Consider the following 26851-nt stretch of genomic DNA (forward strand, 5'->3'; position numbering starts at 1 on the left):
CGAAGGAGGGGAAGAGGAATGTTTCCAGCAGAGGGGTTCCAGCCCGAATCCTACTTTGTGGCCAGGTAGTCAGAACGCTGCCTCGTCCCTGAGAATGTTGAGTGTGGCCGGGCCTGGGTGTTTTTACACCGCTGTCCCTTCATGAGACCGTGAGCTCCCGGAGAGCAGGGATCTCCTGTATGACATGGTTCATGGTAGGTGCTGGATAAGCATGTTTTTAGTAAATAAGAGGTGTTGAACATTGTCTTGAAGCTGCTTTCTGTTAGACTTTATTGGTATTCAAATATGACATACTGCTTATAAAAAGGTCTGAAGTAACTTGATTTTCTGGAAGCTTTTCCCCAGCAAGGCTGGCTGGTAGCTGCCTTTGGAGGAGGCCCTTGGCTGGTCAGCATGTCCTCCCCCTGCTTCCTCTGCTGTTACCCACATTTTCTCTATCTATCCTGTTGGCATGGCCTTTAAAGAGCCTGGCCAGTGGGACACAGAAGTGGTGCTCCAGGAGTATTTTCTGTGGGCTTCTGCGGAGATAAAGGATCCTTGCAACTGTATGGGAGAAGCAAAGCATCAGCTCTCAAGAATTTTGGGGAAGGTCTTCTGCATAGGCCAGGTTTCCAGCTCCCTGGAGATTGACCTTCGGATACTCAAACTGTTTTAAGTAGATTCCCAATTTGATTTTCATTTTAAAATACAGTAGGCCTTTTCCTAGAAATGTTTAGAAGAAAATTCTTTTTTTCCCTTGTAACAGATTTTAAAGGGTATGATATTGCCCTTGCTTCTTGAGGGGGTGAGTGATTTTGCATTTATAACCAAGGACTCCAGGCACCTGAGCTCTTCCTGTTCGCTACTTTATAATTAGGAGATCGGTTGAAACTTGTAACTGCTGTCAGCACACTGGGCTTCATTAGCCCCTGCCTCTTTCTGATGCACTGGTACTGATAAACCATGAAACTGGAAACCACAGAACCAAGTTGTATTTACTTGTTCATGTGTTTATTTCAACATTTGTACCTTTACTAAATATACATTCAGCCAGGCGTGGTGCTAAGTACTGGGGTTACAAAGGTGAGGGATGCTGGTTCCTTGCGCTGCAAGAGCCTTCTGGAGGAGCGGAGGGTGTGGGAGCGTGGTGGGGGTTGGACGGAGCACCTCCCCCAGGCTGAGCTGCCACGCGGCGGAGACTAGGTGGCCCCCAGTAATGACCCTGCATTTCTTTCTTAATCCACGAAGTGTGTAACCATCATTGCATGGTTTTGGCTGTAAAGGCCACTTCCTGTGTCTGTGTCGTGTTCTAGATTATGAGTGCCTATTAGGAGCTGAGCTTCCGGTGGGCAAGATCTTACCTGACATCGTGACCTTTTCCCCCCAATTTCTATCATTATTAGTGGTGCTGTTGAATCACTTGATTAAGGTGCTGATCCCCAGATCTCCCCTTCGTAAAAACATACCTTTTTTTCCATTACAGTGAGTAAATTTTAGGCCAATATCTTGACATGCGTGAATGGCTTGTTCCCCCAAAACTTCTCACTTAATGTTTTAGTCAGTGAGCCTTTCCTAGATCAGTTACCTTTGTTGCAAAATTGTGATTTTTCCAGTTCTTATGTTTCTTCTGCATTTGCTAGCTGTCCGTGTTCTATAAAGATCTTCCTATCCTCCCTCCCTCCCTTTCCCCTCCTTCTCCTCATTATCGACTAGATTTTTATTTATTCAATGCATTACAGTCCATTAGAGCCATTATTCTTTTCATACATAAAACTGTGCAAGTGTGGCTGAGTCAGAGGCACCTTCACGCCAGTTCACGTTAGACCGTGAGCGCATCCTGCTTGACCCAGGAGGGTGTCCCACCCTGTACCTTCCCTGCCCCTCCCTTGGAATCCCCCACCTCTGTGCCGGTGAAATTCAGAACAGGAGCACACGCGCTGCTCTGGAGACGTCATTGCTCCCAGACGCTTTCAGTGCCCTGACCTAGGAAAACAAAGAGGAAAGAAATATGCCCTTATACTGATGTTTTTTCTAAAGTATTAATCTATTATAAGCTCTTTTTTCTTGTTTGTTAGAAACTTGATTATGGTGATGCTTCAAGGTTATCTAAGAACATTTCCTCTTAAAAAAAAAAAAATCTTAAAATCTCTTAGTATGAGTTGTTCTTCTCTCTCCAGAGGGAGAAAGGATAACTTAATCTCATACTGAGAGAAAAAAGTGCTCAGAAAGATTAAAGAAGTAGCCCGAGCGGATCCTGTCGTTGTACTGTGCACGCTTTTTCTTTTCTTTCTTTTCTTTTTTTTTAAGATTTTACTTAGAGCATGAGTGGGGTGGGGCAGGGCGGGGGAGGGAGCAGGGGAAGAGGGAGAAGCAGGCTCCCCGCTGAGCAGGGACCCTGGGATCATGACCTGAGCCAAAAGCAGATGCTTAACCGACTGAGCCCCCCAGCGCCCCTGTGTGCACTTTTAGTAGTGTATGTATGCTACTTCTGTGATCGGAAGGGGTCACTGGGTGTACCTTCTATACTTTTAGTAAACTCCTCTTATATCCTATATTTGCAATAGATTTAAAAAGCATCCTTAATGTTGCCATTATTTGTAATCTGTTCTGGTTACTTTCAGGTGCGGCTAAATCAAGTCCGGCATCTAAGCCGGGATCCACACCTTCTCGTCCCTCGTCAGCCAAAAGGGCTTCGTCCAGCAGCTCAGCATCCAGATCTGATAAAGATTTAGAAACACAGGTCATACAGCTGAACGAGCAGGTAACTCCTCAGCCCTGGGGGTGGGGGGTGGGGGGGAGGCAAGCGCCTATGGGCCTGAGATAAGGGATGGTGGGCAGTGATTTCAAGCAAGTAGGGATTAAAGGAATTGTTCAGACATAAAATCAGTGGCTCACCAGGAATAAAAGATGATAGAACTCGAAGCTGTTCATTAAGACAGAAGGTCAGAGGACTCAGCCCCGGGTAAATGCAGGTTCGTAGGCCAGCGTCTCACTCCCCCCCACACCCCCACACCCCCCCACATACACACCTCAGGGCTGGTCACGAGCTCCAGGCTAGACTTCGGCCTCTCTGCCCACTTCTGGTTCAACACTGGAGTTAGGGTTAGTCTCTCTTCCTCCTTCCTTTACTTCAGCAACTATGTGTCAAGCCTATTCCATGGGACAGACCCCATGCCTGATGCTAATAACATAATGGTAGGGAAAGACCTTCCCCTCCCTCGCAGGACTTAGAGCAGTGATACGGGGTAGGGGATTATGCCAGCAAAGTGGACACCTAATACTTGCCACAACAGTGAAGTTGGGTGCCACAGAAGCACCGAACCCAATACTGGGGGGTCAGAAAGGCTGAACCTTTCTGAAAACAGAAGGGCTGTTGTAAGCTGAAAAATGTTCTTTTTTGTCTAAATCTAGCTCTCCTCTCATTGAAATTTTCAATATAAAAGTGTAGGTATGCTGTCTACCTAACAATAACTCATTTTGCCTGAGATTATATGTAGTTTAAAGGTAATAAAACCATTGGTAGCATAAGACCCGCAGCAGAAGCCATGTCCCCTGACCCCGCTTTGAGAGTCCTTTATTCTGGCTGCTCCCACCCCTGGGAGAGGAGTCTTTATTCAGGGTTCTTGGGCTCTTCCCAGCCAAGTGGCCGGACCATTCCTGGTGATTAATCTGATTCCTGATGAGCCAGCAAGAGTCTGGAAACAGTTTTTGAGATAATTGTATATTTGCAATCAGGCGTCTAGTTTAAAAGCAGGCGGTTGCTTAGCTAGGGTGTTTCTTTATAATTCTGATCACTTTAATGAAAACGATGAAACCTGAAGTCATCCGGTGGGTAGGACTTTGATTTAGAAACTGTGTAATGTTCCAGCTACCTGCCGCTTCTCCATTTGAACCCATATGGAATTTCCAGTAATAGGTTCTTCTCAAATGAAAGGCAGGTGGGACAGCCATAATGAGCCATGGGCCACATGCCCAAGGCTCCAAGCAAATCAGAGTAGACCTAGAGAGAATCAGGCGTGGGTCTATGACGCTTCAGATTTATAACAATTTCTCCTTAGGAACCCAAGTTCTTTTGATATCTTTATTACCTCTTGTTCTGTCACCATTTCTCTCCTTCCCATGGTCTCCCTCTACCACACCCAAGTTTCCAACCTTCCAGCCCCAAGTGTAACCACATAGAAACCTCGAGATCCTTCCTGCCCCTCTCCCATTCGGCCTTAGCCAGCCAGACCCACTTCCTCTCCTTAGGGCTGGCTCCATGCTCCCATTAACTGTCTGGTTACACAAAGAGCCTCGCATCCCCTGGGGACCCAGAGCTCATCCTGCCATCCAAAAATGTAACTCTAGAGGGGGGAGAGGGAGAAGAGCGAGAGGAGCTTTCCAGCGGTCCTATAATTCCTTTATTCCAAAGGGCTTCACTCCCCCACCTGCTCCCCCAGTACATCAAGGAGGGGTGTGTCTGTTCGCCTCGCCGCCCCCTCCAGTCCCTCAGAGGGAAGGTCACACACCCTAAATTGTGAGTGTTCATTCAGCAGTTCACTGAGCACTTACTTCAGATCCGTACCCCTGTTTCTCTATTATGGTTCCCTCTGTTTTCTGTCCTGGTAGCCTGCAGGGTGGCTCGCTGACGCTGGCGGGTAGCCACAGAGGCGTCACTGTGAAGGGACAGAGGACTCCAGGACGAGGAAGGGCTGGGTGGAAATGCCTAGGCTGAAGAGTGAATTACAGTCATAACAGAGGAAGCGATGAGTGCCATAAACTTGAAGAATTCTCATTTACTTGGCCTCCTGCCCCTATTCAGGCGGTCTCCCATGACATACTGTGAAAGTACCACTGTGCTAGACAATTCCAGTGACAGAAATGAATCAGACAGAGGGGAGGGGCGCCTGGCTGGCTCGGTCAGTTAAGCATCCGACTCTTGATCTCAGCTCAGGTCATGATCTCAGGGTAGTGAGATGGTGCCCCGCATCGGACTTCCTGCTGGGCGTGGAGCCTGCCGAAGATTGTCTTTCCCTCTCCCCCCACCCCTGCTCTCTTTCTCTGTGTCTTAAATAACGGGAGACGACGACATAACTAAAATCCTTAGGGCTATATGTGGAGAGTGGGTTAGCAGACAGGCAGTGGGGTGGGGTCACCGCTGTGCTCAGGGGCCCCTGGGGGCTGGAGAGGACCCACGGTGTGCGGATGCTGAGAGGGAGTGGGGGGCACTGAAGGAAGAGAACTTGCCCTTCTTCTCTCTTGCTCTTGACTTACACGAGGGCCCATCCCACTACTTTGGCTTCTGCGGCAATCCCTGAGGGTGCAGCATGGCATTGGTCTTCGTGAGTGCGACTGTGAAAATGGAATTTCCTTTGCCGGCTGATCTGTCCTCATACGCGTCAGCCCCTGTCGGTTTTTACTAGAGCTGCTTGTAGCTGCTCGTCTGTCACCTGGTGCATCTGGAACACCACCAAAGGCCAACCTGGGCTGGATATTCCTACAAAAGCCTCAGCCTTTTGTATGTCGTACAGACCAAAGCACTCTCAAGAGGCAGCAAACCTAGTTTCCATGGGTTGACTGTGTCCAGAGACCATTCTTGCCTCGTCCAGGGAGAGCTGGCCAACTCAGACACCTGAAGTGCCACCAATCTGTCTACTGGCACCAACACAGGCTTGAGGGACTCTGTGGCCAAGCCTCGGGGCGGGGGGGTTGGTTTGTTTTAAAACAAGGAAGGATTTCTAGAATAAGGGAAGTTTTCGTTTTCCTGTACTGAAGCCTGCTGGTTGCCTTCATTTCCTACAAGTGTCCCAACCATGATAGCAGCAGCAGGAGGAGTGAAAGCGAGCGAAGGAGGCTTGGCCTCCTTGTGAGCAGCGTGCGAGGGGGGTCCTCGAGGTGAACGCTGGGGGGCCATACCACTGAGTCTTAGGCCAGGTGTGCAGGAAGGGGACGGACACTGCCTGTGCTCGGTGTACGTTCGAATGGAGCAGTAATTCCAGGCAGATAAATTTGTACGTGCTATTTATTAGAGAAGAAAATTTCCCCTTCCAAAGGTAATTTTTAGAAATTCTGTCAGGGTGATTTTAGTGCACTGAATGAGAGATTTCACCTGAGGAGGGCCATGAAAGATTTAATTTACCTCCTAAAGAATATTGTCTGCATAAATCTAAATGCAAAAGGGGTTTTAAAAGGGGTGGGCTTCTCAGCAGGAACGGGGTGACAGTTTGGGCCTGTGTGTAGCTGCTGTGCCCGCACAATTGGGATATGAGACCCAGTCTGTTGACCCCATGCTCAGTGTCCCTTCAGCCCAGGTGACACTCTTGCCTCCTTCCCGGCACCATCTCTGTCATCACTGTGAGAGACCACACAGCCCTTGAAGGTTCTGGAAGCAGCATCCAGGGGAAAAAAGGAATGAAGGGCTGTTTTGCAGGGGGAATGACTTTCCCATCTTCCTCTCCACCCCCACCATTCCCTACAGTGTCCCCAGAACCAGAGGAGTGAAGACTGGTCCACTGAGCTAGGCTCTCCATCTCACCCAGCTTCCCTTGTGTAGCTAAGACCCAGTTTCTCAGTAGAAAGCATTTGTCTAGTGTGGCTCAGGGACATTTTTGAAGGGATCCAAAATGAAGGGTGGCTCTTCATGCAGGTTCCCTGAAGAAAGAAGGGTCCTCACAATACACGTATGGTAAGCACAGTGGCAGCCTCTCTCTCTGCCTCCCCTCCCTGCAGAGAATGAACAGGGTAGGATGTGCTGTAGCCCGTGCGAGCAGGAGACGAGGAAAGCTCGCTCGGAGCCCGGAGGCAACCATGTCGAGCAGAACGATCCATCGGACGGGTTATGATCAGTCAGTTGGCAGAGGGCATGAAGTCAGACAGTGTGGCCCAGGCTCAAGGTCCATCGCACGTCTCTTATTTCATGTTTCAGGTCTTTACAGGCAGGCGAAGTCAGTCACGTTTCTTATACTGTTTTGGGCGGGGAGGTCTAACTTCTCCCCTCACTCCCTTGCAGGTACATTCATTAAAACTTGCCCTCGAAGGTGTGGAAAAGGAGAGAGATTTCTACTTTGGCAAGTTGAGAGAGATTGAGCTACTCTGCCAAGAACACGGGCAGGAGAACGATGACCTCGTGCAGCGACTAATGGAAGTCCTCTATGCTTCGGACGAACACGTAAGTGTGAGGAGAGCCCTTGACTGCTGCATTCTAAAGCGACGTTCTTGGTCCGGGTGCTGTGATCAGTGTGCCTTCTGAGAGTTAGGACTCAGTGTATTTGTGATGCCCAGAGGAAGTAAGGATCATCATCCTCACGATCCGTTGACCCGTGCTCGTGGGCTGTGCCTTCATGAATTCATGTGGGAAGACATGAGTGGATGGGGGTGGGGGGAAGAGGAGGAGGAGGACTGATTGAGAAAAATAGGTTGACGCAGCCAGCTATCAAGTGGTGTTCGGCTCTGAGCAGCTGAGCAACAAGAATGTGTGTAAGGGTCTTCATGACAGGGCAGAGTATGGTTAGAGGAAGAATTCGTCTAGATGTTTTTCCCATCGCCAGAAGCCCCACAACTGCCTGTTTTTATTTCATCACTGGTTGTCTTGGTTACTCATTGCCAGTGCAGACCAGCACTATGCAACAGCCCTTAGCTGAAAAATATTTTTAGAAGGCCTCCACTGGGGGTGTCTGGCTGGCTCAGTCGGAAGAGCATGCAACTCTTGATCTCAGGGTCATGAGTTCAAGTCCCATGTTGGGTATAGAGATTACTTAAATCTTAAAAAATCGAAATTAAAAAAAAAAAAAATCCTCTTCTTGGGGGAGGACCTGGCTGTCAGGGCTTGCTACTCAGGAGTGCGAGGAAGAGGGGATGGGAGGGGGACCCCCAGGATGTGGAATCCATCCTCGTGATGGAAAGCAGGTGTGAGGAACAGCAGAGGAACAAGACTGTCAAGAATCAAGGACAGGAAGGGAAGGGGTGGATAAATGGTAGAGACGAGGTCAGGGACTCCCAAGTCTGCCTGTGCAGGGAGTGAGGGACCCCAGCAGCAAGGCAGGGGTGGGAGCCTGACGGAGAGCCCCCCCGGGCCAGGTGTGAAAGAGGGGGCTGGGGTTTCAAGCGCGTCCCTAGGCCAGGTTGAAGCTGGTGGCGGAATGGAATCTGTTGGACCCAGAGGCCTGGGGCCACTCCCTGGGCGCTGTGGGGGAGTTGCGTGTGTTCGTACTTCGACAGAATGGGGACAAGTCACAGGCAAGTTTACTTTATGACTTATTCCAGCCCAATACCAGACAAATGTTTACTCCATGGAAGATTTGAAATCTTAGGGATGAAAATTTCTAGAACGGCCCAGGGTTTGAGGACTCTTCACCGCGTTTTTCATTCCCTCCCCCCGGCCCAGATTTTTTTTTTTAAGCTTCTTTCTCATAAGCTTTCACTGGCTCAGACTGTAGATCTTGAAGCCCTGAGAAGCTTCCTGTCCAGATCCGAGAGGCAGTGATGGCTCCACAAAATACGGTTCTCGGTGTCTTCAGATCTGCTGGCAGAAACGTCCTGATTTCGAGTGTGCCTGCGCCAGCCCGAGGTGCTGGGTAGTTTGTCAGGGACTGCGGGAGGTGCGGTCATTCTCTCCCGAGCTTGTTGGGGCTACCTAGCCCGCAGGCCCCAGGGCGCAGCGAGTCTGAAGGACCAGGCCTCCTGCCAGAGGAGGGCAGCGGGCAGCAGCAGAGCGTGCCAGCCCTGTGCTGTCGGCAGGAGGAGAGCCCTTCCGACGGCCACCTCAAGCCAGGTCTTGTCCTGAGAGGGAGTCCTTGTGCAGGGGCCGGCTCAGGTGACCTCCCAGCTCAGAGTCAACAGGCCCCCTGAGTTCCGGCTCACGGCGGGCAGGGCTGGCCCTAGGGGAGAGCTCCTGCCCTCTGCGTGTGACTTCTGGGGATTCCGCCTGAGCGCCTGTTCTTTGGTTAACACCGATGAACCCTCTGTTGCCATTGCGGGGGCAGGTATGTGCTGGAGAGGCTTCTTCTCAAAGTCTTTATTTGGTGATGGCTGGTCTTTGATTCTTGGAGTCAAACACTCCTAGAATAGAAGGTTTGGAAGATGTGGAAATCCAGCTGGGAGTTTGCTTACAGAAGTAAACCGGGGCAGTTCAGTTCACAGTTGTAGAAGCCTAATGGAAGTTTCCAAAGCAGATCACCGGACAGCTGTCTAGTGCCCCTCTTTATCATTCTCAGTATCTTCTTCCCTTCAGGGCCACAGGTGTCTGGACTTGGTCATTGCTTAGCTGCGGCCGTGTCCATCCATCAGGCACTTAATTCCTGAGGTACTGTCACCAAAGTCACTGTTGAGGGACCCAGAGATTCCTCCCCGCTCAGCCAAGAGCTCTAGGGAAGAGCCTGTGTTGCTGTCATTGGACGAAGTGTTGGGTGTACAGAAGGGGGACAGGGCCACCGTCTCAGCAAGGGACTGCTACCGGGAGTATGTCAGGTCTGATACATGTGGTGATAGGGACATACATGTGTGGTGAGCATAGAAAGACAGCGGAGAAGGACAAGCAAAGACTTCACAGCGACTAGGACGTTTGGGTTGGATTTGAAGAATGAGGGGGAGGAGCAGCAGTTAGAGCTCCGGCGGGGAGAGGACTGTTCAGGCGGAGGAAACCGCGTGAGTACAGCCGTGAGGAAAGAACGGCGGGATGTGGCCCATGTGAGCGGGGGCAAGCGAGCCTGTCGAGGGCCACCACCTCCATCTGGGAAGTCAGGAGCCCTCGGAGCTTCTTGATGACCTGTCCTCCGTCCTTTGCCCCATGCTCCTCCTACGGTAGGCAAGAACCCTTTTCAGTACAGTCTTTGTCTTCTCTTTCTAAAGATTATCATAAGCATGAGGAACTAGCAGCTCGCTGACGGCTGAGCCTCCAGAAAGATGGGATGGCGTGCTGTGCGAGCACGGAGTTGAGCACGTGCTACTCCAGGCCGTTGTCTGGCAGAGGTTTTGCCTGGCCTCCTACTCACATGTGTATATGTGGGCATAGGAAAAATTTATATGGGGCATAAGAAAAATTTTTTCCCGTGAGCTTACACAACGTGGTATGATCTGGGAGCCCTGGGCTGCCTCAGCATTCAGATGCGTGCGGCAGACGTTCACACCGCCTTAACTTGCACCCCTAGCACTAGCAATCCTTGGTAAGCTGGGAGGTTTGCTCTTTATCCTGGTAAGTGTGGACTGGGGTCCACGGTTCCTGCAGGTGGGTGACGTCACAGTGGGACCTGCCCTGGGCCCGCTGGAGCCCACAGCGCCCCCTGGCTCGACAAGTAGGAAGGGGAGAGCAGGGGTGAGGTCTGATGTCATGGGTTTCTGGTCCCAGAGCTTGTTACAGGACCCCACCGTATTTGAATCCGTGTCTTTGACTTTCGGTCCTGGGTTAACCCCATTAGCCCACAGTTAACTCCCAACTGTGCTGTGAGCAAACCCAATTTTCTATAAAATGTCACACAGATCTCCATTCTGAGATCTCCCGTGCAGCTAACACGCACTAAACAAGGGAGGCCCGCGTGAGACCTGCCGAAGTCCTAGCAGTAGGAAAGGAAGGCACCTCACTAGCAGTAAAGAGTTATTAGGATGACGGATAAAATACACTCCTGCGTGCACCCACTCAGGGCTGCGGTGCATTACCTGCGGAAGCCGAACCAGGAGGCGGAGCTGAGAAGAGTAGTTGATGCTGGGGTGAAGGCAGGGAGAGCAGCTTCCAGAAGGAACATTTGGCAGAACAGACACTGGGAGTTCCCAGGCTGCCACTAGATTTCTTTTTTGCCCCTGGATAAGAGGGAGAACGCGTATTGGAAGGGTCCAGTGACTCCGTCCTGCGTTATCCCCACAAGAACTGCTCCCCTGTTCTCACGGGAATGCCACTGTCAGCGGAGTCACTAACTTCCGAGCAGCAAGAACCACCCTCGTCATGCGCACGAAGCGAGCGCCCGGGGGCCCAGGGATGAGTTGGCAGAGGGGGAGTGGGAGGGGACATTCTGAGGCCAAAATCAAATGTGGTTAAGTCCTGAGGGTGTGGGAAGCCCCCAAGGACAGCCTTGCACGGGCAGAGCAGGGTATCGGGCCTTGGCACAATGGCTGTGGAGTAGTTCTGGGGGTGCTCATGGGGGGCGGTCCTGGGCGCGGGCAGAGCTCACCGTGACTAAATAATAGGCCTCTTCACCGAGCCAGTAAGGGACAGCGCTAGATTTGAACCAGGGGCTTCGGTACAATGTTCCTTTCTCCTGTTGTCACAGAAAAAGTTACTTTTTAAAATGTTTTCACTTCTAGAATATATTTCAAAGAGTTCTCCCACCAAGAAATAATAGTTGCAGCTTACAATAGGTATTATGAACCAAATCTTCTAGGCACCTTACCTACTTGAACTCCTTGACTCCTCTGTTGAATTCAGGGACTCCAGGGACTCATGGATCAGTGAAACTCACTGAAAACGGTTAAAGGGGTTCTCCTGTTACAATCCTCCATTGCTAAGGCCTGCTTCTGCCTCTTAGGAGATAAGTAGCATGGGACCTTGGCTCAGAGGGTCCGTCATCTGTTCCTGGGTCCTCAGGGATTTCTTCTTCTCAACACAACCTGTACCGAGTTGGGAAGTAAAGCGAGGTGTGACACAGATGAGGCCCCAGCCCTCACTTGAGTAACCTGAGGCCACGGTGTTGGAGACACACAAGCTTACAAGCCCGAGTTCTGTAGCCAAGGAGGAAACATGGTGCTGCGGGCCCAGAGAAAGCCCACATCCCGGCTCTGGGGAGAAGATCCCACCAGGGTTAGCGGGCTGGGCTTGCCAAGGCTACAGGGAATAGACCAGGCAGGAAGGCGGGTGGGGCACTAGGGTTGAGAACGGATCGAGTGTGTCCGGTGTGAGGTCACAAGCACTCGTGTGGGTCCCAGCATGCGTTCTTGAGGGAGCAGTCGGCCCTCCTGCTGAGCCCACTCCCTCGGCTTGGGTAAGAAAAAGAGCTGCTTGCTCCCTGTGGGGTCAGAATATTAAAGAATTTGCGGAGGTAGCCGACCAGGGTTGATGTTCCCTGGAGTGGTACTCATGGGGGTTAGACAAATGAAGAGGCCCTAGAAGAACGCCTCCACCATCCGGTCCTGGCCCTGAAGTACTCAGAAAGGACTCACGTACCCAAGCAGAGGTCCCAAAGTCCTTGAGCGAAGGCTCCTGAGCTCCCCTGCTGCCCTTCCTCGCCTCACCGCTCTGATGAGTTGCGTCTCTGCAGCCGCGGAGTCACCGATCCTACCTCGGGGTCTGTTTCAGGCGGACACACACTAGGTAAGGAGGGCAGGAAAGGAAGCCGAAGCTCCAAGTGGTCTGCCGTGAGGGTGGGGCTGACGCTCTGACACCCGGCGGTGGCCCCGGGGCTCTGCCTTTCCACAGCAGGTTCTCTCCAGGTTGTCGCTGCTTTTGAGGCAGTGCATTTGGTGGACTCTTTTCGCGAGGGTAGGAAAGTATGAATGTGTTCTGTGAAGATTTCCTCCCAAAACAGGAGGAATGTTGGGTGTGTCAAACCTGAGCACTGTGTTCTAGGACAGGTCCGTTGAGCGGGGAAGCACCCGCATCTGGGTGTGTGCATTGGCTCCTAGGAGCGGGAAAGCCCGGGCCTGGCAAGGTGGGCCTCACCTGTGCGGGGAGAAGGGGGCTGTGCGGACCCTGCAGGGCCTCCGACCCAGTCCGTGGTTCCGGCTGAACCTCTCCCCCTGTCCCGCAGGAGGGCCACCCGGAAGAGCCCGAGGCCGAGGAACAAGTCCACGAACAGCAGCCCCAGCAGCAGGAAGAGTACTGAAGTGTCCTGGCCGCTCTCACCTTCAGTTTTGCGTGGGAACTTTTCTTCTGGAAAAACGTGTGGCCTCAAGCTCAACAGCAACCAGTTGTTCCCAGTCTGCCGTTAACATCAACGCACTGTTGCATACGCCAGCCACCGCGCTCGGTTCCCATTTCCTTTGCCCAGACCCATTAGCAGCCGGCCGTTGGGCGGCCTACCTGAGAGGTCACGGGGTCACATACCTTCTACTTCACCACTTGGCTGCTTGAGATTGATTCTGCTCTTTTCATTTCTTTCCAGAACAACTCTCCCCTCCCCGCCACCACCACTACCCCCTTTTTATCCTGGTGTGAAACAATGGTAATTTGATATATGGTATTTATATTGGCATTTCTCAACCAGTGTCACTAGATGTCACACATTCGTGGTGCTTTGATGTTTGCAAGTCTAACCTCTGAACGTAAATTTGGTCAAATAAATTGGAGCAAAGGGAAAGAGATACTTGATATGAAAGCCATAAGGACAGTGACTTATTTTATAGGGAAAAAGAGTTTCCCCCTCGACTCCCAACACTAAAGGGAAAAAAAAAAAAGGAATCAAAACTAGGACTTCAGGGCCCAGCAGTATTTCTCCCTGAGCATGGTAGACAACCCCACAGTTAGTTTCGAAAGACATTCACTCAAGGACACCACCATCTCCACTTCGCCCTCCAAGTGCTTGCCCCTCCCCTCCCCGGTTCTCATGCTATATTTTCTTTCTCAGGGTCCTCTTTGGTGGGCAGCCACTCTCCCCAAAAGCAGTCATCAGTTACCTACAGTCCAGAGGGGGTCTGCATCGGTGCAGGTCCTCCTGCCTCTCTCTGGCTTTCAACCCAAAGCCTGTCCTCCACACTAGGGGACTCCTCTTCCAGAATGACTTCAGGGTGTGCGGCCCTGAGGGGCAGGGCTCTGCGTCGCGCTGCACGCTCACTGGAAGTGAAGACCTTCTTACTAGTAGCATCATTCCAAGGGAGACTCCCGATTCTGAAGTCTGGTGTTGACACTGGAATGACAGCACAGAAAAATCTATATGACTCCCCATACCTTCTGGAATAAGGAATTTCCCCTCGTTAATACTACGGCCCTCCTTGTCATTGACCTTTGATAACCGTGGCAATTCATAAATAGAGGAAACATTAATGAATTAAAAGCATTCCTTATTTTTTTAACTAATATTTGCACATTTTCTTAGTATCTTTCCAAATCTTTGCCTCTTTTATTCCTTTGACAGATGGTATCCCTTCCTGGATCATTCGTTTCACTTGGTTTCCTAACTTTAGCAGGTGCGACAACACAAACGAGTGTGCCCGCCCCACTTGCCTCTTAACTGAAAAGCTTAAAATAAATTTCTGAAATACGTATCATAAAGCTTTGACATTTCTTTATTAATTGGTCAAATACTAATTCTGAATTCTAGCATTGGAGCTTTCCAACGAAAGAAGTCTTCTCAAAATCTTTTGCAGCAAAGTGGTTATTTGAGTTACAGGTGAGCAAGATGGCTTGTATTTCTGAGGTGATCACAACACACTGTGCATAATTGGACAGACGTTCTGTGGTGTTCGGTTTCCCTTGCTTCTCTCTCCTGCCTGCTCTGCGCGGCGGCAGCGGCAGCTCCTCTCTCTCTCTCTCAGGCTGCACAGCCTGGCTCTCAGCAGTGACGTCCTCCCCCACCTGGGCACAGGTGGCGGTTGTGCTACGCACGGCCTCATGCTTACCAGTGTGGTCCCTCCCAGCCTTCTGTACGGACCTTCCTTTCGTAAAAGTAGCTCTTGCAGAGAGGCACAAAAAGTAATTCCATGCGGATGACACCTCGCTGGTTCCTAGGCAGGGACATCTCAGTAATACCCAGTGCCAGGTGGATGGCGGCCGGGATCCCCGGCATGGGGATAGGGGTGATGACAGCGCAGGTTGCCTAAGCCTCCTTGGTGACAGCTGCTCTCTCTCTCCCCCAAAGCCCCGGGCTTGTCAGCTATAAAAACATGCTGGCCAGATACCTTCCCTTTCCCTGGTGGTCACACTTGAGTCTCCATCCCAGAGTCTTAGTGCCAGCTAGTCACGGATTTAGGAAGGAGCTACATGTTCCTCTCTCTGACCGCATCTGACCCCTCTCCCATCGTGCCAGTTCGCATGTGACATCACAGATGCTTTGGGGAATCTTGAACAGCTAGGGTTCTCCCTTGTCTTTGGCTGCACCCCAGCTTCTGTGCAGACCACCTCCTTTCCCAGAGCTGCTCCTTTTTCCCCTGAGGGCTGTAACCCTATCGTCTTCCCATCTCGGCATCCAGGGCACATTTCCCTCCATGGTCCCATCACACGTCCTCACGCTGGGCTGAGAAGCATCCTTTTTGGGCTCTGCCCGCCCTCTCAGAAGCCGGACTTCATTCTTAGCCACACGGCTGTGGCTGGTGGTAGCACTTCCCCTGCTCGTGTCAGATAGGAAGTGATTGAAGCAGGGGGCAGAGAGAGAGCCCGTGTTCTTTCTAAGCAGAAAAGCAGAAAAAGAAAAGACAAAGACAAACACCTTGTTGACCAGAGAGAAGTAAACTCCAGAAGGGAACCAAGAACTCCCTTCCCTGGTGAGTATTTCCATTATTCCGTTAAGGTTTAATATGCATTCAGATTACTTTTACTAAATAGTACACCATAAAGCTTTTGTTATATATTCAATGTAAACTGAAAGGAATGTAAACATATGTATTGTTAATTATAAATAGAGATAAGTAATGACATCATAGATGAAAAAGTCTTATTCAGATGTATCCATTTTACATTACCCTACTGTCGCATGGTAGAATAGTTTTTTTTGTCTCTGAATATGTGAATAACTTGACTTGCGTTTATCTTTTTACATATTTAATAAAAAAAAGTATATGTTAAAAGGACTGAATTTACAGGTTCTTACATTTTTATGCTAAGGGTTCCTCCCGAGGGAGCGTGTGTGCGCTAACAGGCTATTTATGTGGAATCCCGCTTCTACCCAGGTTTTATCATGATTGACAAGGAGGTGGGGGGGGTCTTTGCTTTTATGGATGGCAAATGTTTTAACAGGAATTAAAGATTAGTATCTGATATCAAATGTAGCAGCTGTGATACCTTTCTAAAAACTTTACCAAAAAAAGAGAGAAGCCATTCCCTTAGAAAAGATCCCGCTTGCAGGCCAACAGCAGCCTAGCTCCGAAGCCCCAGCCAGCTCCATCTGGGCCAGACAGGGCTGGGCGGATAGGAAGCTGGGGGAGCAGCCAGCAGAATGACCTACGATTGGCAAAAGCTCTCAGGGTGTTTTCTCCCCTCTAGTTTGACGACTTGGACCAACAGTGATGATTTATACACATCAACAGAATACCAACTTAGAGGCACAGGAATAGGTGACAAAAAGAAATGCCTTAGAAGTGGCCCGTGAGCCGCCTGGAGAGGCTGGAGAACAGGGGACGGCAGCGTGTGGGAGCCTTAGCCCAGGAGTCCGCAGCTTAGGGAGGCTCAGCCCATGCTCTCCCCACCCTGCCGACGCCAGCCTGCCCTGAACTGCTTTCAAGCTCCACCTAGAGGCCAGTTTGGTTTCTGTACTGTCCTTCGGCGACTATTTTCCGTTCACTTGCCTTTAGGCCCTTTTAAGAGCAGAGAAAGATACTACCACTCTTCTCCATCCACACTCATGTCTGCACTGGGTAAGTGTGTGACGGAAGTCTGAGCCACTGCCTGGCTTGGGAAAGTTCACACTCAAAACACCATGTGTTTCCAATTCATTCACCAACCCTGGGATTTTAAACACTAGATCTCACACTTAGACATCTGCACACAAATAGTCCAGAATATGTGTCACCATCTTACTTGAAAGGCACACCGGTGGACTCTAGGAAACACATCACTAATGGTACAAAAGTGGTGGAATAACAGGTTTGCTCCATTTAGTAAATCTGAGATCATCTCTGAAAATTGAATGTGTTCCTACTGGGATTGTGGGAATATGGGTAGGCCCGTGGGTCCGGGCGGAGGGAGGGGGCAGGACAGAGAGGAGTTCGTGTAATTCCACTAAATTCAAGTTATACAATGCCAGTTCTCTAAAATGAAACAGGTAGCTTCATTTCTGGCCTTTCTTAGTCTTCCTCTTGACTGCTAGACCCAGCTTCTGTGACCCCTGCAGCCTCCATTGCTCGCATACATCACTGACCCAACCTCTCAGCCCTAATGCCGTGTTGCCAGACCGCGCAAGTGTCACAGCAGGGCAGCTCCTGTTTGGTTGAGCTGGGAACTCGGGCGTTCACTGCTCCCTGGAAGAGCTCTGGCTTTATTGCCTAATGGAAGGCAAACCTTAAAATCCATGGAGCCCTGGAGGAGCCCTCATGCAGCACGGGGACTTCAGATCACAGGACTGCCCAAGGGCAAGAGCCCCCAGCCCCCACGCCTTGTACAGGTAGGGCTCACACAGAAGGTGTTTGCGACGTGTCCCACCTCCTGTGTGCCCATGAGGCTTATGGAAGGCCCAGCCGAACCTTATTTGTTGAATGCATTTTTCTTTTTCACTGAAAATGGTGACTTTTTAGCTTGTCAAGCTTAACTTCTTAAACCAGTTTCCTGTGGTATCTTGTAACTATTTTGTTAAGACTGAGTATAAATGCAGTGTTTTTAAAGGGTAATAACATATCAATGTACCTCTGAATTTACGATATTCAGTAGGAACTAGCCCGTACCTCAATGGGTTCTTTTTCGGAACAAAGTACACATTTCCTTCTAGGTAGCAGACGTCCCTCATTTTTACATTTTACCATTTCTCTAGGTCGTGAAGGTTATCTGTCTAATTTTTTAGGTGTGTTTATCTTACTAAGATGTTTTGGTCAAATCTAACTGCCCCTCACACATTACTTTCTAGCCTTTAGAAATTGGAGAAGTAACAAAACATTCCCATAAATGCACTCAGAATTTTAATCTGATCTAAATTCACAGTTTACCACTAGGACACTCTCTTCCAATCTGACATATTTATTATACAGATGAAATGTGACCTCCTCCCAGTGAAACCATTTTTTACCAGCTTCAAAGTTTTTCCAGAGAGAGAGACTATGGAAAATCACCTTAAATGTCAGTCTCTCAGAGGCTCAGCTCTCTCAAAGATAGGTTCAGGGATCACCCTGTCCTGCAGACACAGTCACTGTCCTACCACATGGGCGAAAATTGGGGAAGGGGGCCAAGAACAAAAAGGTGAATTTTACCTCAGAACATTTTCAATTTTTCTGGAGAGTGGTTCTGAGATTAATGTCACAGAACACTGGCCGGCCACAGCTAAGACATTATTAATACAACATCCGAGGTCATCCAGCTTTCCTTTTTTAAATTTTGGTAACATTTACTCAGGGATGAACATCGTATTCCTTTTAAAGATTTAATAGACACAGAATGACCAGTTGCATTCGTCATACCTACAGATCTAAAAAGGCTCAGATGGAATGATGCTTCTCTTCTGAGAACATAACGTTGGCAATTGCAGGCGGATGGCTGTGTCCCCACCGTCTTTACCAAGCAGAGACTTGACGGTGTAGATGCGCCCCGGTTAGAACAGTTTTGTTAGCCTCTGAGTATTAAAAAGAGGCTGCAAACATTATCTGAACACACTCCCAAGAGCCAGTTTACGAGCAGTTTGCAAACGGTCGGCCGGATCACACAGCCACCGACTCAACACGCGGCATACCGAGAAAGCCCGGAGCTCCTCCCTCCCGGCAGCGGACGAGGCGGCGCATGCGCACCCTGCCCCGCGGGCTCGCTGCCCACGCGGCTCTACGGGCGTAGAGGCCGCAGCCGCCTGCCGAGGTGCCGGTGCCGCATTCCACAAGGAACGCAGAGGGCTGCCTGTCCGTGGAGCAGTGGCCCCAAGCCCGATCCGGGTGTGCTCTGGGGCTGAAATTACGAGGCTTCTGAAGACCTAAAGGACGACTCTGGACCGGTGATGCCCGTCAGAGCTGAGCCTACAAGAGCTTTCAGCTCCTCTCTCCCTACTTTTCCAGCTCGGTGGCAGTCCCCTTACGTGATTTTCCAACCGAAGGAAAGACTGCAAAGGGGGCAGGGGTAGAAGAGGTGATCCCTCTTCCTTTTTAAGATATTTTAAGAATAATCCAGTATCCTTCGAGTCACTTGTTCCTGTTTTGAAAATAGAATGGGGGTTGGGAGGCGGACTTGATCTTGTCCTCAACCCAGGTGCAGCTCAACGAGAACCGGTTAGCTTGAGGCAGGAGTGATGTGCTCACTTCAGGACAGGCAAGGTAAGAACCCCGGCTCTGGGGACGGGGACCGGCAGCCCAAGGCCAGCTGAGGTGGGCAGGAGGCAAAGGCTGGCAAGAGGATTCCGCCAAGGCTGCAGCTTTGGCAGAAGAGAAACCCACGGCTCCACGTATCCGGTCCACGAAAGATCTTTGGTCATGGGTTCCATTAGCATTGCTCCTCTGGAGAAACCATGCCCTGGGAACCAGAGAAGGAACTGGCTGCTGCTTCACAGAAAAGGTATCTCTTCCTGGTCTCATTTCTTTACTGACAAGATTCCTTCCTATGTTTAAGTGTTGACTCAACTGTGCTCCCCAGAAGAGGAAAAATTACCAAACTAGACACGATTTGAATTTAAAACCTATAACCAAGAGAGCTCTTAATACTACTTCAGAAAGACCCAAAAGAATTTTTTAAGCTGCAGAAAGTGGGTAGGGGAGAGTGTTTATTTTCTCCTCTGATTTAATGCTAAGAACCAACCGCGGATAAAGCACAAGTCAATAGCGACTTTTTACTCCTAGTATTGCAGCACCACCCGTCAGCTGCTCTAACGGAACTCTAAGAAAAGCAGAATGAGGAGCAGTTTATTTAAAAGCATATACTACATATGAAAGTGAGGAAACCAGAGCAACGGGAAATGAGGGAAGGATGAAAGCAGAAGTACGGTCAGTAGCCTCACACGCCCTGGGGTCTTCTAGATATTACTAGGGTGAAAGGGAAAAACTACCACTGAGCTTCCTAGTTGCCAGCATCAAGAGGTACGTAAGCATTACTCCATTTAAAGAGCCTATAAGCTGAAAACAGTTACTTAAGAGTGTAGATACTTAGATCTAAGAGAAATTTCTCTGGCTCCTAAGAAGAAATTAAGTGATGGAGGGAGCCTGACCTTCAAAGCATCTCATAACTAATACAGTAACATTCTAGTAGGCATCAGGACTATCCCTGATGACATAGTGCCAAGAGGCAGTTCAGTAAAAACCAATCTACCAGGGACCTAAACTGTCTATGCACAGAAATCACTCCCGTGTCAGTCTTCATCCCAGGATAAAACAGACAGATGGTGGGGGTGGGGGGAGATGTAATTGTGAGCACCCCACTGGTTCTCGCAGGTACTCCTGTGTCTATGCTGGGGGCAGGGGAGGAAAATGGCCTAGGCCAGCTCCTTTGTTCCTGAGCAGCTCTCCCAGAGACCTCTGTCCCTTCAGTTAAACTCTGAGATTAGTAAATAACCCTCCCACCCAAGCCCCAGGCGTTTTTCAAACTGCTGCTTTTGTGCTATATTTCCGTGGGCTCTTTGTTGTGCTGTCTCTTTAAGGGCGGGGATTCATTTTCCTCTCAGAGCAGAGCCCACTGATTTTTAAAATTCCAAGATTTAATCCTGCTGGTTGTAAGAGCTCGTAAAATTTGGCCCCTCTGGTTTTCAAAGCCGAAGGTTACAGGGATTCATCTTCCCCATGCAGGCTCCCCAGTGTTACTGTTTCCCTTCTCTGTGCCCACAGCTGCCACCCCCGCACCATGGGACAGTCCTGAAGATCCATTTAGCTCCCTGCCACATCCCTACCCTTCTTTACCCTCGTTCCACATGGCCTCTTCTCTACATTTAGCTGTGGAATTTGTTCTGCCAGTCTTGGGGTCATAGTTAAGGGTCTCATTGTTGTCCTCCACTCTCTTCTTGAGTCCAGTGAGTATCTTTATGACCATTATTTTAAATTCTATTTTGGGCGTATTACTTCTCTCCATTTTACCTAGGTCTCTTGCTGGGATTTCATCCTATTCTTTCATTTGGGGCATATTTCTCTGTCTCATTTTGTCTACCTCTCTGTTTCTGTGTGTTAGGGAAGTCAGCTACAGGGGCGCTGGGTGGCTCAGTCAGTTAAGTGTTTGCCTTCCGCTCAGGTCGTGATCCTGGGGTCCTGGGATCGAGCCCCATATCGGGCTCCTTGCTCAGCCAGGAGCCTGATTCTCCCTCTCCCTCTGCCCGCAGCTCCTCCTGCTTGTGCTCATGCACATGCACTCTCTCTCTCTGTCGAATAGATAAAATCTTTTTTTAAAAAAGTAAAAAAAAAAAAAAAAGGGAAAGGGAAAGGCAGCTGCATCTCCTGCTCTTGCAAGCTGTGGCCTTGTGAAGAGGTCCTGTCGTGCCCCGTGGTACCGTGTCCTCTGCTCTCCAGAACCTGGCGCTTCAGGGCTGTCTTCTACATGCGTTGCATGCGCCCAGTGTTCGTGACTGAGCCACTTTTTCCTTCATCAAGTCGTCTATAGTGGCTCTCCTGGCCTCTTGTGGGCAGGGTTTAGTCCCTCTGGTGTTAGTGGTCCAATCTGGGGCTGCCTTGGGCTTGAGTGGAGTGAGACCAGGCATTCGCCAGAGAGGCCTTAGCATCCTTAGCAGGGTCCTTTCCCCGTGTTGTCCTCTGAGAAGCTTTCATGGGTGGACAGGGCCCGCAATCAGACCAGCTGTCTGCCCCCCGCCCGCTGCTGGGGCTGCGCTTGGACTGCTGCGTGTGGTCATCTTTCCCCTCTTCCCAGGACAGTAGTCCCTTCAGAGTGGTACCGGCCCGTGTAGGGCTGCCTGCACACTGCCAGGCTGGTGGCACCGCTTCAGATGGTCTCCAGCCAACAGCGTATTACAGGGGATGGACCCACATTGTGCGTGTGGGCAGGATGCACAGTGTTAGAAGGGTTTGCATGCTGGTCCTCTGTGACCAGGACTTGCCACCACCAGGACGAAGGCAGGCCTGGCTGGAGGGGGTGGATCTGCTAAAGCTGGAACTCTATCCAGCACAGCCATCATTCAGAATAGAAGGTGAGATAGTTTCCCAGACAAACAGAAGTTAAAGGAACTCATCCCTGCTAAACCAGCCTTACAAGAAATGTTAAAGGGGGTTCTTTGAGTGGAAAGGAAAGAGCCTAAGCAGGAATAAGAAGAGTAGGAAGCCCAACAGCTGTAAAATTAAGTATCTATAAAAATCAGTGCAGGGATTCACAAAATAAAAACACCATATAAAACACTTTACAGGTTGTAAAATGGTTGCACAAATAACCACGTAATAAAGATTGCTGGGAAGATGGCAGAGTAGGTTTCCCAAACAAAGATAAAGGAATTCATGACCACTAACTAGCCCTACAGGAAATGTTAAAGAAGGGGCGCCTGGATGGCACAGCGGTTAAGCGTCTGCCTTTGGCTCAGGGCGTGATCCCGGCATTATGGGATCGAGCCCCACATCAGCCTCCTCTGCTGGGAGCCTGCTTCTTCCTCTCCCACTTCCCCTGCTTGTGTTCTGTCTCTCGCTGGCTGTCTCTCTCTCTGTCAAATAAATAAATAAAAATCTTTAAAAAAAAAAAAAAAGAAAAATGTCAAAGAAGACTCCTTGAGTGGAAAGGAAAGACCGTAAGTAAGAGTAAGATGGTAGGAAGCATAAAAGCGTAAAAATAAGTATAACTATAAAAAAAATCAGTCAAGGGACTCACAAAATAAAAGGATGTATATTATGACACCATACACCTAAAATATGGGGGACAAAAGTAAAGAATGGGCTCAAACTTAAGCGACCATCAACTTAATATAGACTACTATATGCAGAAGTTGTTCTATACAAACCTGGTGGTAATGACGAGAAAACAGTAGTAGATATGCAAAAAATAAAGAGAAAGGAATCCAAGTATATGACTAAAGAAAGCCAGCTAATCATGAGAGAAGAGAGCAAGGGAAGAAAGGAACAAAGAACTACAAAAACAACCATAAAACAAGTAACAAAATGGCAATAAATACATACATATCAATAATTACTTTGAATGTAAATGAACTCATGCTCTAAACAGAAGACTAAGGTGACAAATAAATAGAAAAATAAGACCCATCCATATGATGCCTACCAAGAGACTCATTTCAGACTTAAAGATACATACAGATTAAAAGTGAAGGGATGGAGAAGCATTTATCATGCAAATGGAAGTGAAAAGAAAACCAGGGTAGCAATATTTATATCCAAAAAAAATGGACTAAAAACACAGAGTGTAACAAGAAACAAAGAAGGACATTATATAATCATAAAGAGAACAACCCAACAAGAAGATGGAATGATTGTAAATATTTATGCACCAAACATGGGAGCACCCAAACACATAAGGCAGTTCATAACAAACATAAAGGAAGTCATCAATACAGTAATAGTAGAGGACTTTCACACCCCACTTATATCTATGGACAGATCATCCAAACAAAATCAACAAGGAAACAGTAGATATGAATGAAACATTGGACCAGATGGATTTAACAGATATATTCAGAACCTTCCAACCTAAAACAGAATACATATTCTTCTCAAGTGCACATGGGACATTCTCCAGAATCGATCACACATTAGACCACAAAACAAGTCTCAAAAAATTCAAAAAGATGAAAGTCATACCATGCATCTTCTCTGACCACAACGCTATGAAACTAGAGAGTAACCACAAGAAAAAAATCTGGAAAGGACACAAATACACAGAGGTTAAATAATATGCTACTAAACAACGAATGGATCTACCAGGAGCTCAAAGAGGAAATTAAAAAATATATGGAGACAAATGAAAATGAAAACACAATGATCCAAAATATTTGGGATACAGCAAAATCTCTTCTAAGAGGGAAGTTTATAGCAATACAGGCCTACCTAAGACAAATCTCAAACAACCTAACTTTACACCTAAGGGAGTTAGAAAAAGAATAAACAAAACCCAAAACCAGTAGAAGGAAATAAAAATTAGAGCTGAAATAAACGAAATAGAAACAAACAAAATAGAACAGATCCATGAAACCAGAAGCTGATTCTTTGAAAAGAGCAACAAAATTGATGAACCTTTAGCCAGACTCCTGGCGGGGGCGGGGGGAGGACCCAAACAAAACCAAAAATGAAAGGGAAGAAATAACCAACACCCCAGAAATATAAAGGATTCTAAGAGAATTTTAAGAGGAAAAATTATATGCCAACAAATTTGACAAGCTAGAAGAAATAGACAAATTCCTGGAAACATATAACCTCCCAAAACTGAATCCAGAAGAAATAGAAAGGTTGAACAGACCAATTATCAGCAATGAAATTGTATCAGTAATCAAAAAATTCCCAACAGGGACGCCTGGGTGGCTCAGTCTGTTGAAGCATCTGACTCTTCATTTCAGCTCAGGTCATGATCTCAAGGTCATGAGATCAAGCCCCGTAGGGCTAGTGCTAGGTGTGGAGCCTGCTCAGGATTCTCTCTCCCTCCCTCTGCCCCTCCCCCGCCCAAAAAAAAAAGCATTCACAATGGTCAAGTGAGATTTATTCTCAAAATACAAGGGTGGTTCAATATTCACAAATCAATCAACATGATACATCACATCAACAAGAGAAAGGATCAAAACCATATGATCATTTCAATAGAAGCAGAAAAAAGCATTTGACAAAGTACAGCATCCATTCATTATAAAACCATCAACAAAGTAGGTTTAGATGGAATATACCTCAACATAATAAAGGCCATATATGAAAAACCCACAACTAACAACACACCCAATGGTGAAAAATTGAAAGCTTTTCCTTTAATATCAGGAACAAGACAAGGATGTCCAGTCTCACCACTTTTTTTTTTTAAGATTTTATTTATTTATTTGACAGAGACAGCCAGTGAGAGAGGGAACACAAGCGGGGGGGTGGGAGAGGAAGAAGCAGACTCCTAGCAGAGAAGCCTGATGTGAGGCTCAATCCCAGAATGCCGGGATCACGCCCTGAGCCGAAGGCAAACGCTTAACAACTGTGCCACCTAGGCGCCCCCAGTCTCACCACTTTTATTCAACTCAGTACTGGAAGTCCTAGCCACAGCAATCAGACAACATAAATAAAGGGCATCCCAATTGGTAAGGAAGAAATAAAATTTTCACTATTTGCAGATGACACCATACTTTATACAGAAAACCCTAAAGACTCCATCAAGAAACTACTAGAACTGAAAAATGAATTCAGTAAGGTCACAGGATACAAAATCAATATACAGAAATCCATTGCATTTCTATACACTGATAATGAAGCAGCAGAAAGAGAAATTAAGAAAACATTCCCATTTATAATTAGACCAAAAATAATAAAATTCCTAGGAATAAATTTAGACAAGGAGGTAGAAGACCTGTACTCTGAAAACCATAAAACACTGATGAAGGAAACTGAAGATGACACAAACAAATGGAAAGATAGTCCATGTTCATGGATTGGAAGAACAAATATTATCAAAATGTCCCTATTACCCAAAGTGACCTATATATTCAATGCAATCCCTATCAACATACCAACAGCATTTTTCACAGAACTAGAACAAACAATCCTAAGATTTGTAGGGAACCACAAAAGACCCTGAATAGCCAAATAATCTTGAAAAAGAAAAACTAAGCTGGACGTATCACAATTCCAGATTTCAAGTTATATTACAAAGCTGTAGTTATCAAAACAGTATAGTATTTGCACAAAAAGTAAACAAAGATGAATGTAACAGAATAAAGAGCCCAGAAATAAACCCACAATTATATGGTCAATTAATCTTCGACAAAAGAAGCAAAAATATGCAATGGGAAAAAGGCTCTTCAACAAATGGTTTTGGGAAAACTCGAGAGCTACATGCAAAAGAATGAAACTGGACTACTTTCTTACAACATAACACAAAAATAAACTAAAAATGGATTAAAGACCTCAATGTGAGACCTGAAACCATAAAAATCCTAGAAGAGAACCAGGCAGTAATTTCTCTGACATCAGCCATTTTTCTGGCTACGTCTCCTGAGGCAAGGGAAAGAAGAGCAAAAATAAACTACCGGGACTACATCAAAATAAAAAGCTTCTGAACAGCAAAGGAAACAACCAACAACAGTAAAAGACAACCTCCTGAATGGGAGAAGATATTTGCAAATGACCTATCTGATAAAGCGTTAGTATTCGAAATATATAAAGAACTTACACAACTCAATACAAGAAAACCAAATAATCCAATTAAAAATGGGCAGAAGACATGAGACCTTTGTCCAAGGAAGACATACAGATGGCCAACAGACACATGAAAAAATGCTCAACATGACTCATCACCAGGGAAATGCAAATCAAAACTACAGTGAGATATTACCTCACTCTGTCAGAATGGCTAAAGAAACAAGTGTTGGCGAGAGTGTGGAAAAAAAGGAACCCTCTTGCACTGTTGATGGGAAGGTAGCCTATGTAGAAGACAGTATGGAAGTTCCTCAAAAAGTTAAAAATAGAACTACCATATGATCCAGTAATCACACTATTGGGTATTTATCCAAAAAAAAAAAAAATACAAAAACACTAATTCAAAAGAACATACACATCCCTATGTTTATTGCAGCTTTATAATAGCCAAATTATGAAAGCAGCCCAAGTGTCCTTCGATAGATGACTGGAAAAAGACGTTACACACACACACACACACACACACACACAGGAATATTATTCAGTCATAAAAAGGAATGAAATCTTGCCATTTGCAACAACATGGACAGAGCTAGAGAGTATAAATACTAGTCAGAGAAAGGCAAATACCATATGATTTCACCTCATATGGGAACTTAAGAAACAGAAATGAACAAAGGAAAAAAAAGAGAAACTAAAAAACAGATTCTTAACAAGAGAAAACAAACTGGTGGTTACCAGAGCGGATGGGAGATGAAGTGGGTGAGGGATTAAGAGTGCACTGATCTTGATGAGCACTGAGTAATGCACAGAGTTGTTGAATCTCTATACTGTACACCTGAAACTAATACTGTCTTAACTATATGGAGTAAAAAGAAAAATTAACAAAACA

General features: G+C 47.7%; 1 protein-coding gene across 3 annotated transcripts in view; it reads left to right on the forward strand.

The window, feature by feature from the left end:
• Window positions 1–15660, forward strand: part of MAPRE2 (microtubule associated protein RP/EB family member 2) — a 160075-nt gene extending 144415 nt beyond the window's left edge. For all 3 annotated transcript variants that reach the window (XM_011222881.3, XM_034643298.1, XM_002917594.4), the window contains 3 exons: window positions 2601–2740; window positions 6968–7126; window positions 12690–15660. In XM_011222881.3, coding sequence (XP_011221183.1) covers window positions 2601–2740; window positions 6968–7126; window positions 12690–12764 — 374 coding nt within the window. In that variant the 3' untranslated portion in view covers window positions 12765–15660. The remainder of the gene's footprint in view (window positions 1–2600; window positions 2741–6967; window positions 7127–12689) is intronic.
• The last annotated feature ends 11191 nt before the right edge of the window (window positions 15661–26851 follow it).

Source organism: Ailuropoda melanoleuca, chromosome 14 (genome assembly GCF_002007445.2).
Source record: "Ailuropoda melanoleuca isolate Jingjing chromosome 14, ASM200744v2, whole genome shotgun sequence".
Classification (NCBI taxonomy): Eukaryota; Metazoa; Chordata; class Mammalia; order Carnivora; family Ursidae; genus Ailuropoda; species Ailuropoda melanoleuca.